Raw genomic sequence first — 15093 nt, 5'->3', positions numbered from 1 at the left:
AAGTGAAATGTGTAATATATTGGTTTTATAACGGTGTTATTAATTATTTGTATTCATACTTTTGTTTTTAAATTTTTAAATTGATCTAAACAACTGTTGAAAAACTATGAAGAAATATCGGGAAGCGTTTATACTAAACTCCAATCTGAATAATTTATCGAATGCGCTGGTTTTTATGCCTTTTAAATGTAATATCACATCACATCGCTATATCTTACATCAGTAGATAAGCGAAATGAAACGAGTTACCAATATTCTTTCCAGATTTTTTTATGTCAGGTTTTTTTCATAATATAACAATGTCTTAAATTTTAAATTTTAATATATTTTATCGTTATTGAGGAACCGAAATTCCGAAAATTTGTGAATTAATATTTTAGACATTAAATCAACAGCTTTTTATTTTTAGTTTGAATTTTTATTAAATAAATAATGGCTTTTTATCAGTTGCAAAACTGTGATTTTTTTACCGTTAACTAAAAATATATGGTATTGATTAGAATTGGGTTCAATTTATCCCAATACATAGGTAAAATACAATTAAAAACAAAAAGAAAACGGTTTTCTTTTTATTTGTATGTGCTATTTTAAATTATTATTTTAAAAATTATATTAAATACACAATCTGTACCTGCAAGTACAATACGAGTAAAAGTTGAGTGAAATTATAATATATTTAACAGCATGAAGAAACAATCTTTTTATTTATTTTTCTATTTGTTGGGTAATTTAGATTATATTAAATTATTTTTGAAGAGCGGTGTTTCTATCTTATTTTGTTTTAGCTTTTCAATATAGTTAGGTATTTATTTATTTCTCTACTTCATGTGGAATAAAAATACAATGCATCATATGGAATTTATATCAATAGGACGCAAAGTAGGTTTATCACAAATATGACTTTCAAAATCATTTTTATTATTTAAAGAATGTTTTATTTTAACTCATGTTCTTATAAACTATATAATTTTATTAAAAATATTTATATTGATACATATAAATAAGTTTATAAAGTCGTGAAATCATGGAGTGGCATTCTGTAGATCAAGGGTTTTCAATTTGGATGACGCGCCACCCTTGTGAGACTGGAAGATTTTGAAAATCCAATGAACATGGACATTTTGATACACTGAATAATATAGTAATACTATATTGTAAGTTTATGATGGGGAGGAGTGTTGACCTCATCCATATATACAAAAGTATAAAAGTAGGCATGGGCCTCAAAAGTTTAAGAAACAATAATGCTGTAAAAATAATAATTCAAAATTTTACTTACAATACAACTTTATTTTCTAAATATTAATACATTTACGGAAAATAAATGTTATAATTAGACATCATAGACATCTTAGATACATACAGAGACATCTTATATAAATTAATTATTTGAATAGCATTCAACATTTGTTAACATAATATAATATTAATAGTATTTTATTATATTATAATAACTGCAATTTAATAAAATGTCGGTATTCAATTATTTAATACTACTGTAAATATTATATATTTATATACATTATACAGATAAAGTAGAATACTAGAACTATATGTGGGTAGGTATGTAGTTGTTGGTTTTGTATTTAATAACACATAACGATATTTTTAGAAGATATAATATAGTTTAATATATAATTTTAGCAGATATATAATTTATAAAACATTTAATACATATAATGAACACAAATATTAATATGTATCCGAAATCATGTGAAATACTTACAGTTTTGAAAAAATTGTCGTAAAAAACATGTCGTTGTTAAGTACATAAATTTTAAATTCTTATGAATGAACGAACATTTAAAACTATTGTTTTTACATTTTTATATTATATTGTGACCAAACTATTAAATATAGTCAAAACTATTTCAAGTATAAATATTCATAATACACATTAAAAACGCACATAGATGTAACTAAATCGGTAAGAGTTTAATAATAATGTATTGTTTTATATAGATAGTTTAGTTATTTAAGGCAGAAATATAGCTTCACTGTTTATCATATATTTTCAGAAAAATAACCCATTTAAATATTAGAGGTTTATTTTGACCGACATTTTATACTTTATCAACGCATTATAATAATTATAATTTACACTAAATTTTTACATGGTAACGATTGGAAACATTTTCCCATTTTACGTTGGACTCGTTACCTTATAATCATACATGTGAACAATAAGATTATGCTGAACGAAGGTGATGACGTTAATCCTGAAAAAAAATCAAAGATAAATTAATATTTAATATAGTAAATATTATTAATGTATTCAGCTTAAAATGTTCATATTCTTAATTGTTATATTTAGTGGTAATTTATTATCCGATAACTGTTATTAAGTAATTGTATATCAGTTCAGATTACTATTTTGTATCCTACTATTTATGTCATTATTTTCAGTAGATATTCGATATTTATTCATCAACATTTTTAGAAAAGTATTTTGCTTCAGGTTCGAAAACTAAAAATATAGTCCTTTTAATATCAAAAGTTCATTGGTCAATCGACATTAAGAGGGTTGAAAAAAATAAGAGTAATAAAACATTTTGTAATCGCGTTACATTCTCAAAAAAGTTAATACTTTTTGAAAAAATGTGAGTTTGTTGTTAAAAGAATCATATTTTACCCATTAAAATTAAGTAGAAGTGAGTGTTTTATTCATAATGTAGAGTGTCTCCATTTAAACGAGGGTTTTAATAGATAATATCAACATGACGTTATTAATAGCCTTGACAACCTGACGATTGTCAGTTTGTCACGATTGTAATCGATATTTGTGAGTGCATCCAAATATTTATAATGATGATCAAACACTGAACAGCGCTAACAAAACCATCACTAAACACAGGAGAAATGATTATAAATTATAATATCACCATAATGTTTATTAGAATAATTAATCAAAGCGTTCGATTTAAAATAATTTGCCATTTAGGTACATATAAGAATAACCTTTATTTAATTCTTATTACTCATTAATATTTAGTTTAGTATTTTGTTTGTACTAATAAATACAATACCACTATGAATACAATTTACTATTACAAGAATTAATAAAAACAATTATTATTATCATACCAAAAAACTTGATAAATATTTTCTCTGATAATGTGTTATTTTTGTACAGGTTGTTAAAGTGTTAAAGTATTCTATAACTGCGTTATTTCGAATTTTAATTCAAAAAAATATGTATACAAAATACAAAATTGTAATCTGATATAAAATAGGTATATAAAGTATAGTTTTTAACTAAAAATAATTTCGTTTATTATGACAAAAATATTGGTATCTATTTAAATCGATTACGAAAGTTTTTTTTTTTTTGGGGTAGGGATAATAATGATTAAAGTGAAAGCAGTATCTTTACCTACTTATTTAAATATCTATAGTTGACTGTACAGTGAAGCAGGGGTGTATACAGAATTGAAATGGTCTTTTTTAAAAAGAAATTTTACGAAAATGTATTAAAATATTACACTATGGAGTATGTACTGTTGTTTATATTCGTAAAATGAAAAGTAGCTATAATTTTAAATATTTTGCATACATGAATATGAGGTATCTATACTTACATAGTGGTAATAATATACCAATATAATATAGTACAACTAAACTTAATAATTTATATAGTTTATGTAATATAAATATAACTTTTACAAATAATCAAGGCAGTTGCCTATCCTGCTTTATGGTAAATATGGCCCTGTATTTAGGTGTTGATATCAAATTATTATGAATAAACGATTTAACTACGTTATATAATTGATAAATGGTAGGTAACCATTAAAACAGTTAAATTACGTTACATTTTAATTTTTAATACATATATTATCTAAGTATTTAAATACATTTTTGGTGTGAAGTATCGACCATAATAAGGATACAATATAGATATAATAAAAACAAAGATAAGATAATAACTACTGTTATTAAATTAAGCATATAAATACATAAATAATATAATAATATTTCTTTATTCTATATTTATTATTATAAATATTTTGTTTTCAAAAATTTTAAAAACATACGGATGGCCAAAATATTACATTTTTTTCTATTTGAAAATAGGATAACTTAAATAAATTTTCATATAGGTACATTCAGGTTGGAAGGCAAAAAGGATTTCAAAGGACCCATGAGGTTTTATACGAAAAACAGATCTATTAGACTTTACGACTAAACAATGACCTGCAACCCAGTGCCATCATTCCCTAAGGGTAGATATGGTTTACTCAGCTCCTGCTTTATTTTTTTACACTAAATACACATTTTGCCCTTGCTATCCTTTTTTGTGACCAATAATGCACTAATTATAACACTCGTCCACCTTAGTTTAGTATAAATTATATTTTATTATGTCCTTTTTATTTATGTCGAATTTTTATATATCTATATAAATGTGACTGTTAGTAAAATAGTATTAATTTAATATAGGTATATATATATTTTATATTCTAAACGAAGCAATGGATGTATTGATTTTACAATGATGTGTGTTTTTTTTTTTTTTTCGTGTCTGTCATAACCTTTTGGGACATTAAAAAAGCTTGGATTTTCTTCAACAGTTACTTTTCTGATAGAAAAGTGAATCTAGTTGGTACTTTGAGGGGAGGGGGGACAAAAGTAAAAATTAAGGAAAAACTATATTATAACAAAGTGAGACTGATGAGGCGCACTTATTCCATGTTCGTACGATATCACGTCTTAAGATTAGGCTCGAGATGAGGTAATATTATTAAAGGTTCAAAATAATCATATATTTCTGTAGAATACTTCCAAAATTATTGTAGTATTTAAATTTATAATCCAATATTTTCCCATAGATGCAAATAGCCTTTGAGATTTTTTTTTTTTTGGGGGGGGGGGGGGTCGGTGGGGGTTAAAGCCCTATATTATAGTATTATATTATTAATATAGTACTATTGAACAAACTTAAACAACATTTATAAAAGGTTTGAGAGGCATAGCCCATAATCCACCCACCCCCTTTTTTGCGCCTATGATGAAATCGGTAGGTTTTAATATTCTTAGAAGTTAGATTGAAATTTTATGATTTTATGAACAAGTGGTGTTCTGGCTTAAATGTCTATATAAAGGTATGTTGTATATAAAAAAATGTTCTATTAACACAACTTTTAAATATTTATTGCTTTAAACATTTTAGGGCAAAAAAATCAGCTCTCCGCTTAGAATCTTTTTTCGTATACATTGATATTATATCATTGAATTCAAATTTAACACCATCCATTACAGCCACCTACTTGTAACCTATTGGACAGCAGAGCGACACCCACTAGCACACCTTCTTATAATTGTAATTGTGGATTAAATTGAAGTTTGAAAATGTCACTTTTGACCCAATAGAGTTCAAACAATATTCAATTTTTAAGCAACAAATTATAAGTATTAGAGACATTTTTGAAGCTTTACTTATTTATGGAGGATAAAAAAAAGAAAAACCGTCACGATAGATTTGAGCGTAACAGTTACTAACAGTAACCTAACAACATGTTCCGTACGTGATTGTGGTAGTTGGCATCAAAATTGTTACAGTATCAATGTTTATTTATTGATTTGATTTATTAATTGTGATTCTGTTTATTACTCGTGTGTACCTATTCATCAACAAGAAGGCAAGTGCTTTGTGAAGTTATTTTATTATATTACAATATAGTTAAAATTTATTTTAAACGATTGTATTTTAGTGTCCGGTATGATTGAGGTGAAATTTATAAAATATTTATTATTATTATTATTATTATTAATATTTATCTATCGTTAATTAATATGTATACATTTATATAAGTACCTAAATATATATAATATTATTATTTATATTTTTATTAATATTTTTATGGAATACACGCATTATTCATCAACGTACATCTCCGAAATATATAACTTCATCCGTGCGTAATTGCAAGTTGCAACATGCACAATTTTTTTTTGCTATAATTAGTGTCTTTAGCCATCATAAGCATTTTTTTTAAAACAAAAACACACTTCATTATATAAAAAAAAATTGTTTTGATATCGTTTACCGAATATAGAGAAACTACAACTATATTTAAAGTCAATCGGGTTGCCTATAAGGCACAGTGTAAACGTTCAGACATGGTTATTACAACATTTTAAAATACAGATAACATTTATATAAATTAAACAATTTAAGTTAAGTTGCACACGCATTTGTCTCTTCCTCATACAAATGTACAACATAGCAAAAACTGTTTTGCTTGAGAAAGAACCGAGAATTCTACAGTCATAATTAAGAAACGAAATCTTCACTACATAAAAAGGAAAACTTTGGCTGTGCAATATCGTTTTTATTTTGTCGTTATCGGAACTTCAAAAAACGTTATTAAAGTTTGAAAAAAACAAATAATAATGGATTTTGAAACAATAATAACTTTTTTCGTTTAAGTGATTTCAAAAAAATAAAAATGATATTGCACAGCTAAAGTTCTCCTTTATATGTGGTGAAAATTTCGTTTCTCAGCTATGACTGTATCCTTCTTGGTTCATTCCCGCGCCAAAACGCTTTTGTTATGCCGTAATGCCGTACGTGTGTAAGACGGAGGAAACGAGTGCAACGTTCTCTTAACAAAGTAAAATTACAAATTATATTATATAAAGTGATCTTAAAATTCAAAGATAAAACATTATGCTTAAAACACGTCGGTCTAGTTTAATAATAAAAGAGAAATATGCTAGCTTGCATAATTGTGTAAAATGTCGAATATACGCAATGATAGTTTAAGTAAACAAAAATGATAAAATATAAAACGAGGTATTTGTCAAGCAATATACATTTAACATTTAAATAAACGTCGATTAAAGTATAGTCTATGAAACGTCGATTCCTACTGTCTAAGCTGTATCATTTTTCGGCACGTATCTTCAGGTGAGCCTAATCTTAATATTATTGGTTACTGTTACCACCGATGCACTTATTTAATGTTATAATAAAATTCTTATTTACATATTTCAGGAAATTCAGGTAATTGGTATTATCATTTATCTTTATAGGTCGTCATCATATTGTATAACGGACACGGAAGCTCCATCATAAGTAAGTACATACGCAAACTGTGATATCCACATGTAATATTATACACATATAATAGAAGGAAGCTAATTAAAAAAGGATGTTCCCAGACGATTTTGTTTTAAATTATTCCAAGTGGTTAAGTTTAATATTATATATTTCCTTAAAAAAATGTTGGTGAGGACTGAGGACGATAAAATAGATATTTATCAAAAAAATTAGTAAAATGGACAATACAATTATTATACAAATACAAAAAGCATGAGAACTAATTATTTCTTACAACGTTTTTGTAGAATTTAAAAGTGGTTTTTGTAGTTTTTTAGGGCACTGCTATTTTGCTAAAGCTCAATTATTAAAAACATAAATTTACCAGCTAAACACTTGTACCAAATTTAACACTTGCATGTAAAATGTACTACGTTGTACATTATAATTTTAAATACCGTAATACATTGAAACAGATGATAATTAAAAATCACGATTGCGCTAACGAAACTCTTATGGCACATTCCCTACATAATATTACAAAACTATTATTTTATAATAATAATAATATATATATTAAGTGCATGAGATGATGATTCATTACTATTATTGATTTTATACGGTGGCATTTGTGATTTGAGGTTTAGCATTTGCTTTGTGTGAGTTATACCCATCGGATATCCGTGATACCCTATATAATATATAATATATTATTTTTAATTTTTAAAATAAACTCACAAACTCACAAAATGGTTTTAGTTTTAGCCGGAACTACGCATTCAAAAACGCCGGATAAGAAAATAATGAAGAGTTTGCACTAACAAGTTTACTTTAATCATCCAACTTACATATATTAATGGTAAAGACAAATTATACGGGGAACAACTTGTTAACAAGTACCTAAACTCCACGAGGGTTGGTTTGAAAAACTGCCATGTACGTAGGTTATATACTTATATAGGTACACACATATATATACTATTAGTATATGAGTGTTATACGCGTACATGCATAATACTAAAGTAATAATAATAATCATCGTAATGTTAGTATAATAACAGTAGTTCTCCCTCATTCGTCCGTCATAATATCGTTAACTGCGTGGCCATCTACCTATCGTTCCAACATATCGTGGTCATGTCGATGTTTGATTTCCCGAGGGATATCGCAGTTATCCCATTCATGTCAGCGTTCTGAAAAAGTTTCATTTCTCACTGGTTTGTCTATTGAAGAGGTGTCACCAATGTCATTTTCTTTTTTCCACCGTTTTTTTCTTTTTTTTTTTTTAAATTTTTTGTTCCAATCTTTCCGTAACAGTTAATATGTCCGCCCCGGTTCACCGGTACACGGTCACAGTTCCACCGAGGAACTTATTGTGCCGAAATGTCCCGTTAACGTAGCTTCGGGTTAAACCACATTCTCCATTGTTGGCTGTCAAAACCAACAATGACTTTTGAAAACACGCAATTTACCCACGTCGATTGTACTCTTGTTAGCCACGGTCCAGACCAGTCGACCTCCGTATTATAGGCCACTATTATTTTAATGTTCTCGTATGATCGGAAATGTTCGAAAGTTGCCTCCCGTTCATCATGAACAAAGGGTACGGAAATATGTACATACAATATTTGGCTCCCATCTACAGTCGAGATGAATGTCAGAAAATTAATCATAATTCACTAATTCTGAAACGTTAACATTTTTTTTACGGTTTTATTTTGTGAAATAAAAAATAAAAATTGATATAAAACTATATAATACTTATTACCATATAACTATCTATATACGATGATAATAGTTTTAACTTTTTAAGTTAAATTAATTTTCCCAGCCTAAAATATTTTGCGTTAAGTTAAAAAAATTGGCTGAAATTAAATTTTAAATAAATCATAAAATTTCGGGATTATCTATCATGGTATTATCTTTATACCTAATACCTATACAACAACTACAATTCTGGGTCTAATCCCTTTGGCTGGAAGTTTTATACATTATTCAGATATTTTATATTATTTCAGATATTGCAGTTTTAAACATTTCAAATAGAAAACTAAGCCGCCAAGAAGGAAACGGAAGGAATCCGCTGTATAATAGGCGATGAATTTACCTATATGGCTATATGTACATTGAGTAGGTCACTGTTATGGATGTATTACATTTTTAATTCAAAAATAAATCATTGCATTCGATAAATATACTGAGCGGAGGTGGTCTGTCAGCTTACATAATTAAGTATATTTTATGATATTATGGCTATTAAGTGCATTTATCATAATAATTTTTTAGTTAATATTTTTATAGTTCATTATTATTGCTATTAAATTTTGTGTCAATGCCGCCTTACTGCATGTTGGGCGGTGTGAATAGGTTCGTGGTATAAATAGACAATAGTAAACAATTAATTTTAATGTTTTGAAATATTACTGTGTGTATGAAATACAATAGCATCCGTAAAAGTTCCACAAGAATACAATTTGAATTGTAACAAAACAATTAAAATAGTCTATTTCTTAGTTTAAATATCTAATTTCATCTAAATTTTAACTTCGAATGTCTTTAAAAAAATTGTTTTAAATTTTTTTAGATCTATTGAATCCAAACTTCCATTATTAAATTACGAATAAGAAACCTTATATTAAATTTGTAAGCTTATTAGCTATAAAAATTTAACATTTTATACATTTTTAACTGGAAAATAATTTGCAAATGTTCGCAATTTTGATAAAATTTGATTTGCAAATGATTATTAAAAAATTGTTCAATTTATTTTTTATATTTTTAAATAGGTAGCATTAACAAATCTCAAATGAAACCTAGTATTACATATTTTTAAGCTTTTCAACCGAACGAAATTTTTTCAATGTTCATAGAAAAAAAAAATTTAAATATTTATCTTCTCCCGATCCAAAAAGACAGCTGGATCAGCATTTATTTCTAAAGATACATAGTTTGTATTATAATTTATATTATATATATTTTTATTTTAATTCAGTAGGGATAACTAAATATGTCTGCCAAAAATATTGCATATGAATGTCAATAGTCAAAAGTCACTATGATTAATATGGTTTGAATTACAAAAATGTAACTTAAGCCGTTTGAGGGGAAATCACAATTTTTCGTTTAAATATCCAGTTTTGTAATATTTAATATTGTAACTCAATATCTATAAAATCGCCAATAGGTTATAATATGTAGCTTACAATTTTCAAATGCTGTTATCTAACATGTGCTGCTACATATTATATTACATGTCCGAATAGTATAATATGTTGAAGGTCGTGATGGTTATTTCAGCTCAATTAATTGAAGTGGTTATGGAGAGTTTATATTTATTTTTAAAATTGTAAATATTTCGAATTTTAACATTAATGAATTTGAAATATAAATAATGTTATTACATAGTCACTACAAGTTTGTTTTAAATTTCAGCTTATATTATACAGTCTTGCTGAATTAAAAAAAAAAAGTTTTATTATTATCTTGTTATTTTATTACCTCAATATTTGGTGACATTAATTTTCATAAAATTGTACATGATTTTGTTTTTCAATTGAAATAAATCTAAAGATAAATATCAATATAATTTAATAAAAGTGTTTACCTGCTGAATGACCATGTGGTTGTAGAATAGACGCAAGTCTTGGTTTATCTTCGTCCAGCATTACTTCAGTTTCCGACCAGATGACGTGGTATATGTCACTTTGGCATTTCACCTTCAGCTTACCAGCAATTAAAACGTCGTATTCAATTGACGAGACAGTCTTAAATAATTGACCGGATGGCCTGGCTGATGGTATTCTGATTATGCGACCATTTCCCAGCTAAAACAAAATTAATGCTTATGCTTTTTCAACTCAACTTTAAATTCGATATAATTCTGAAAACGTATATTCATTTTTCATATATACATATCTAAATCATATTTTTTAAATTAAATTCTTCGATATAATTATTAAAAGTTTACATTTTTACGATATTACGGAGAAATATTATTAGGTAAGTACCTATAAGTATAGAATGTAAATGTTAAACTAATTGAGTAATTATGTATACTGTTAGAAAGTTTAAACTCTATACTTCATCAAGATACGAATATCACCCCAGTGGCGGATATAGGGAGGTTCGAAGGGGCTTTCTTACGTTATTTTTTACTATAATATTTGGCTTAAAAAAGGTAATTTAATTTTTAAAAACACCCCCTTCCTTGGATGACTTTTGGATCCAATACTGTATCACCATTACAAACATAGTCAAAAACCCTGATTAAAAGAATACATTTAAATAGTATCAGAAAATTCTAAGGTCACTATGTTTAAATAATGTTTATCAACTCAATTTGAAAGTGGTATAAATTGACAGCAGTCATGATTGTTTCTATTCAATGATCCAATTAATATTTTGTTCCACGAACATGCTCTATGTCCTAAGAGAATATCATTTAAGACGATGACTTAAATAAATAAATGCAATTTTGGTCTAGAACATTAATTTAATCATCTTTTATTACTAATATCGAATCTGCAAAATATTAAGCACTACTTGTCAGTAGTAACTAGCAATTAAAATATATATTATGTTTTTGGGATGTTATGTCTTATGCGTATGGTGTAGGTCCAAACACAATTTTTTTAAACCATATTAGGTCCAATAAATGTTGTCCAAGTAAGTTATCTACAAATTATACTGTAAATTCGCATTTAACTTTCATAATACAAGTTACAACCAATACAAAATTAATCAAAGAGAGAGAGAACCTAACGTAGGCTAGAACTATGAGCATCATAAAGAATGAAGGTAATGAAATTAAAATAATGTGACAACTGTACGTAGAGGACCTAACAAATTAAAAATACACAGCAGTTTACACGAAACTAAACAAATTTAGAATACAAATTGTATTGTGTTGAAAAATATTATGTTTTAGTTGTCAAGTTAAACTTCACACTTAAATAACAGACATGAAAACAACCACAAAAAATAAAAAAACATGCTCTAAAGTGGCGTAAACGCTAAAAACACCATATTTTATATTACAACCAATATAAAAGATAAATCACTAAAACCATCAAAAAGTATATACCGTAAAAACGTTTATTATAAATCATACATATTGAATTATAATCGTAATAATACTTTTTATAACATTTTAAAAATAATGTAATAACTATTTGAGTGTGCAAAATAGTAATAATATAATTATATGGTAGGTACTAAAGTGTATAAATCAAAATATTACCTACATACATGTTTACCAATTTTAGATTCTGAGCGGAGCGAGGAATGTAATGGTTTTACAATGATGTTTATTTCTTTTTCTTTTTTATTCTGTAAACACTTTTTCTCCCTCTAAACTTGCTCAAAAGTATCAAGTATAGCATTTTTTCTGAAAGGTAATGTTTTCTAGCTGGTACTTTAAAGAGGTCAATTTTCGAAACGCTACTCGAAATAAAAGCGATTAAAGGAGAAAAAACGTACGGTTTTATAATATTAAATAATTACGGACGACGTTTTCTACTAGAAATATTACTTCAAATGAAAAATGACAAGAGATATTTTTTGTTGTATTTTGGATTTTGTTCCTTATGGTTTAAAGTTCGGAACATTTTAGCCATTTTTGAGCTATTTATAGACATTTTAATTTTGGGAGTTTTTTTGTTGTAATTCGGTTAAAAACATTCGTAAACACTTGAAATTTGGGTTGTTTACTTATATTAGTTTTACCTAGACATGGTAAAATTTTCAAAATATTTGAGCAACTTATGAGCTTTTTCTTTTCTTTTATATTTTTTTTCATTTTTATGATATTTCCTAATTATAATTATATAAATTACCTATTTATATAAATCGTTCTTAAGCTGTTCTTAAAGCGCTTTGTTTATCATCATAGAAACGAATAAAATTAAATAAAAGAGATTCTCTCGTCCGCTCAGAATCGTTTTTTATCGAATGCAATCATTGCATTCAAATCGAATACAGTAAAATTACATTATCCTGTCCGAGGCCCGAAGGACGATGGACAAACATCCACCACCGAAATGTGCTGACCTACTTTTTAACTATTAACTTAAAAATAAAAGAATTTACAATATATTTAAAATTAAAACTGATACCTATATTTAATTAGTTAAATTGAATTGTATTGCATATTATATTATATTCCAATATAGATACCTACGTATTGCATTGGTATAAGTACTGTAAACTAAAAAAATTCAACTTTTAAATTTGTTTCCAATTATCTATTACTGAGTTAAAATAATAAAAAAACTATAATTACTGGTTTAATGTACACATTACGTTTAGATAATATCTACTAAATAATCAATCTAACTGTTTTCTGTTAAACAAATTAATCTACTGATTAGAAGAAGATTCATTTGATACAAAATAAGATGTTACTAGGCTTAATAAGAAAGCTTTTTATTTGAGAAAAAGAAAATATGTCTTCTTATCTTTATTTTTTACCTTATCATAAAAATTATTTCTTTCAGAATGCTAGATTTTGTTAAAATTGATACTCTGTTATAGTGTTATATAGTTATAATATAATCCCATTATTCTGTAGTTCTACAAAGAGGAATATTGTTTCATTTTCTATAAACTTGTAGTAAAGATAATTTCAAGATAATTTTAAAACTGATTAATATAGATGGCTATTTAATAAAAACAAAAACTTCATCTTCTAGAAGAATCTTAATATTTAAATACATAGATCTTGATTCATAATAATCATGAAAGAATAAAGCCGATGGATCAATTTTGTACATGAAACTTGGAATTCTTCCTTCAGATGTATATAGATATATAAATAATAAGTACCATATAGGTATGTTATCCACTTATCCGGTAAAATCTTTTCCACGGATGAATTCTACGTTAAACTAACATAAAATTGTAATGTTATTCCTTAACAACTATGCTATATTTTCTATCATTTTAAATTTTGAGCGGAACAATTAATGTATATAGCTACATATATATATATATATATATATATATAGCTATATATATATATATTGTGAGGTATGCATAATTTATTTATTTATGTTTAGGTATGTCTGTCATCAACTTTTGAATCAGTAAAATTACTTAAATCTTCAACTAAACTAAAAGTGGTGCTCTTCGAGGGTAGTTTACATTTTCACTGGTTGTTTATATTCAAATTTTCTATACACGATAAAATATTTTGTTTTGTTTTGAACTGTTTACGGACATTATCAATTTTCAAAATTTTTCTTTTTTTTTTCTATGAATACCAATAAAATATTATTTGTTGGGTAAAAAAGATTGCAATTGTAATACAAGGCTCTTAATATATTTTTAAAATTACATTTGAAAGTAGTAAAAATTCATAATCACAATTTTTTTTATAAGCATTTAGAGTTCGAATTTTGACATAAAACGTAAAAATCACGAAAATGTGCAAATTATTTTGAGTTAGAAATTCCTAAAATTTTTTCTTTTTAAATCTTATACAAGATTTCCTTATAAAGTTATATACCTTTATCAAAAAAAAGAAAAATATCTATAAGAAAGTCAAATTACATTTTTATGAGCGTTTGAAGTTCAAATTTTTACAGCATGGATATTCACTCTTTTTCTCATGTAGTGATTTTCTTATTTTGTTGTAATTAAAAACGAATAACCGTGTTGTGTACGTTTGAGATTTATATCATGTTTATTTTATCAAGTCCTATACTTGATAAAATGTTCAAAATATTTTGACTATTTTTGAGCTATTTACGGACAATTTAAAATTTAAATTTTTTCAGTTTTTTTTCTATAAATGTCATTAAAATTTTATTCGTTGGGCCAAAAAGCGTCTAAATTTAATACAAGGCTCCTGATAGTAGTTGAAAATGGGGTGTAAGTATATAGAGGCGTATTTATGATTTCGGCGCCCTAGGTACACACATTTTGGCTCCCCTTTTTACTCAGTTTTCTTTTACTCATTGTAAAAAAAAACTTTTATGCTGACTCTAATTCGAAAATTTAATTTTTCTCTCTGTTAAATAGATACTTCAAAATGTACATTTTTCCCATTATTG

At 26.2% G+C, this 15093-nt stretch overlaps 1 protein-coding gene across 1 annotated transcript in view; it reads right to left on the bottom strand.

Annotated features, from left to right (window-relative positions):
- Positions 1 to 1477: 1477 nt before the first annotated feature.
- The window catches only part of LOC132948845 (uncharacterized), a 112342-nt gene continuing 98726 nt past the window's right edge, over positions 1478 to 15093 (bottom strand). The window contains exons 5-6 of the mRNA XM_061019505.1: positions 10647 to 10866; positions 1478 to 2219 (exon numbers count right to left, since the gene is read on the bottom strand). Of these exons, the coding sequence (XP_060875488.1) occupies positions 2158 to 2219; positions 10647 to 10866 (282 nt within the window). The 3' untranslated portion in view covers positions 1478 to 2157. The remainder of the gene's footprint in view (positions 2220 to 10646; positions 10867 to 15093) is intronic.

Source organism: Metopolophium dirhodum, chromosome 7 (genome assembly GCF_019925205.1).
Source record: "Metopolophium dirhodum isolate CAU chromosome 7, ASM1992520v1, whole genome shotgun sequence".
NCBI lineage: Eukaryota > Metazoa > Arthropoda > Insecta > Hemiptera > Aphididae > Metopolophium > Metopolophium dirhodum.
The sequence above is the reverse complement of the archived record's forward strand: the minus strand, read 5'-3'. Positions and strand labels throughout refer to the sequence as shown.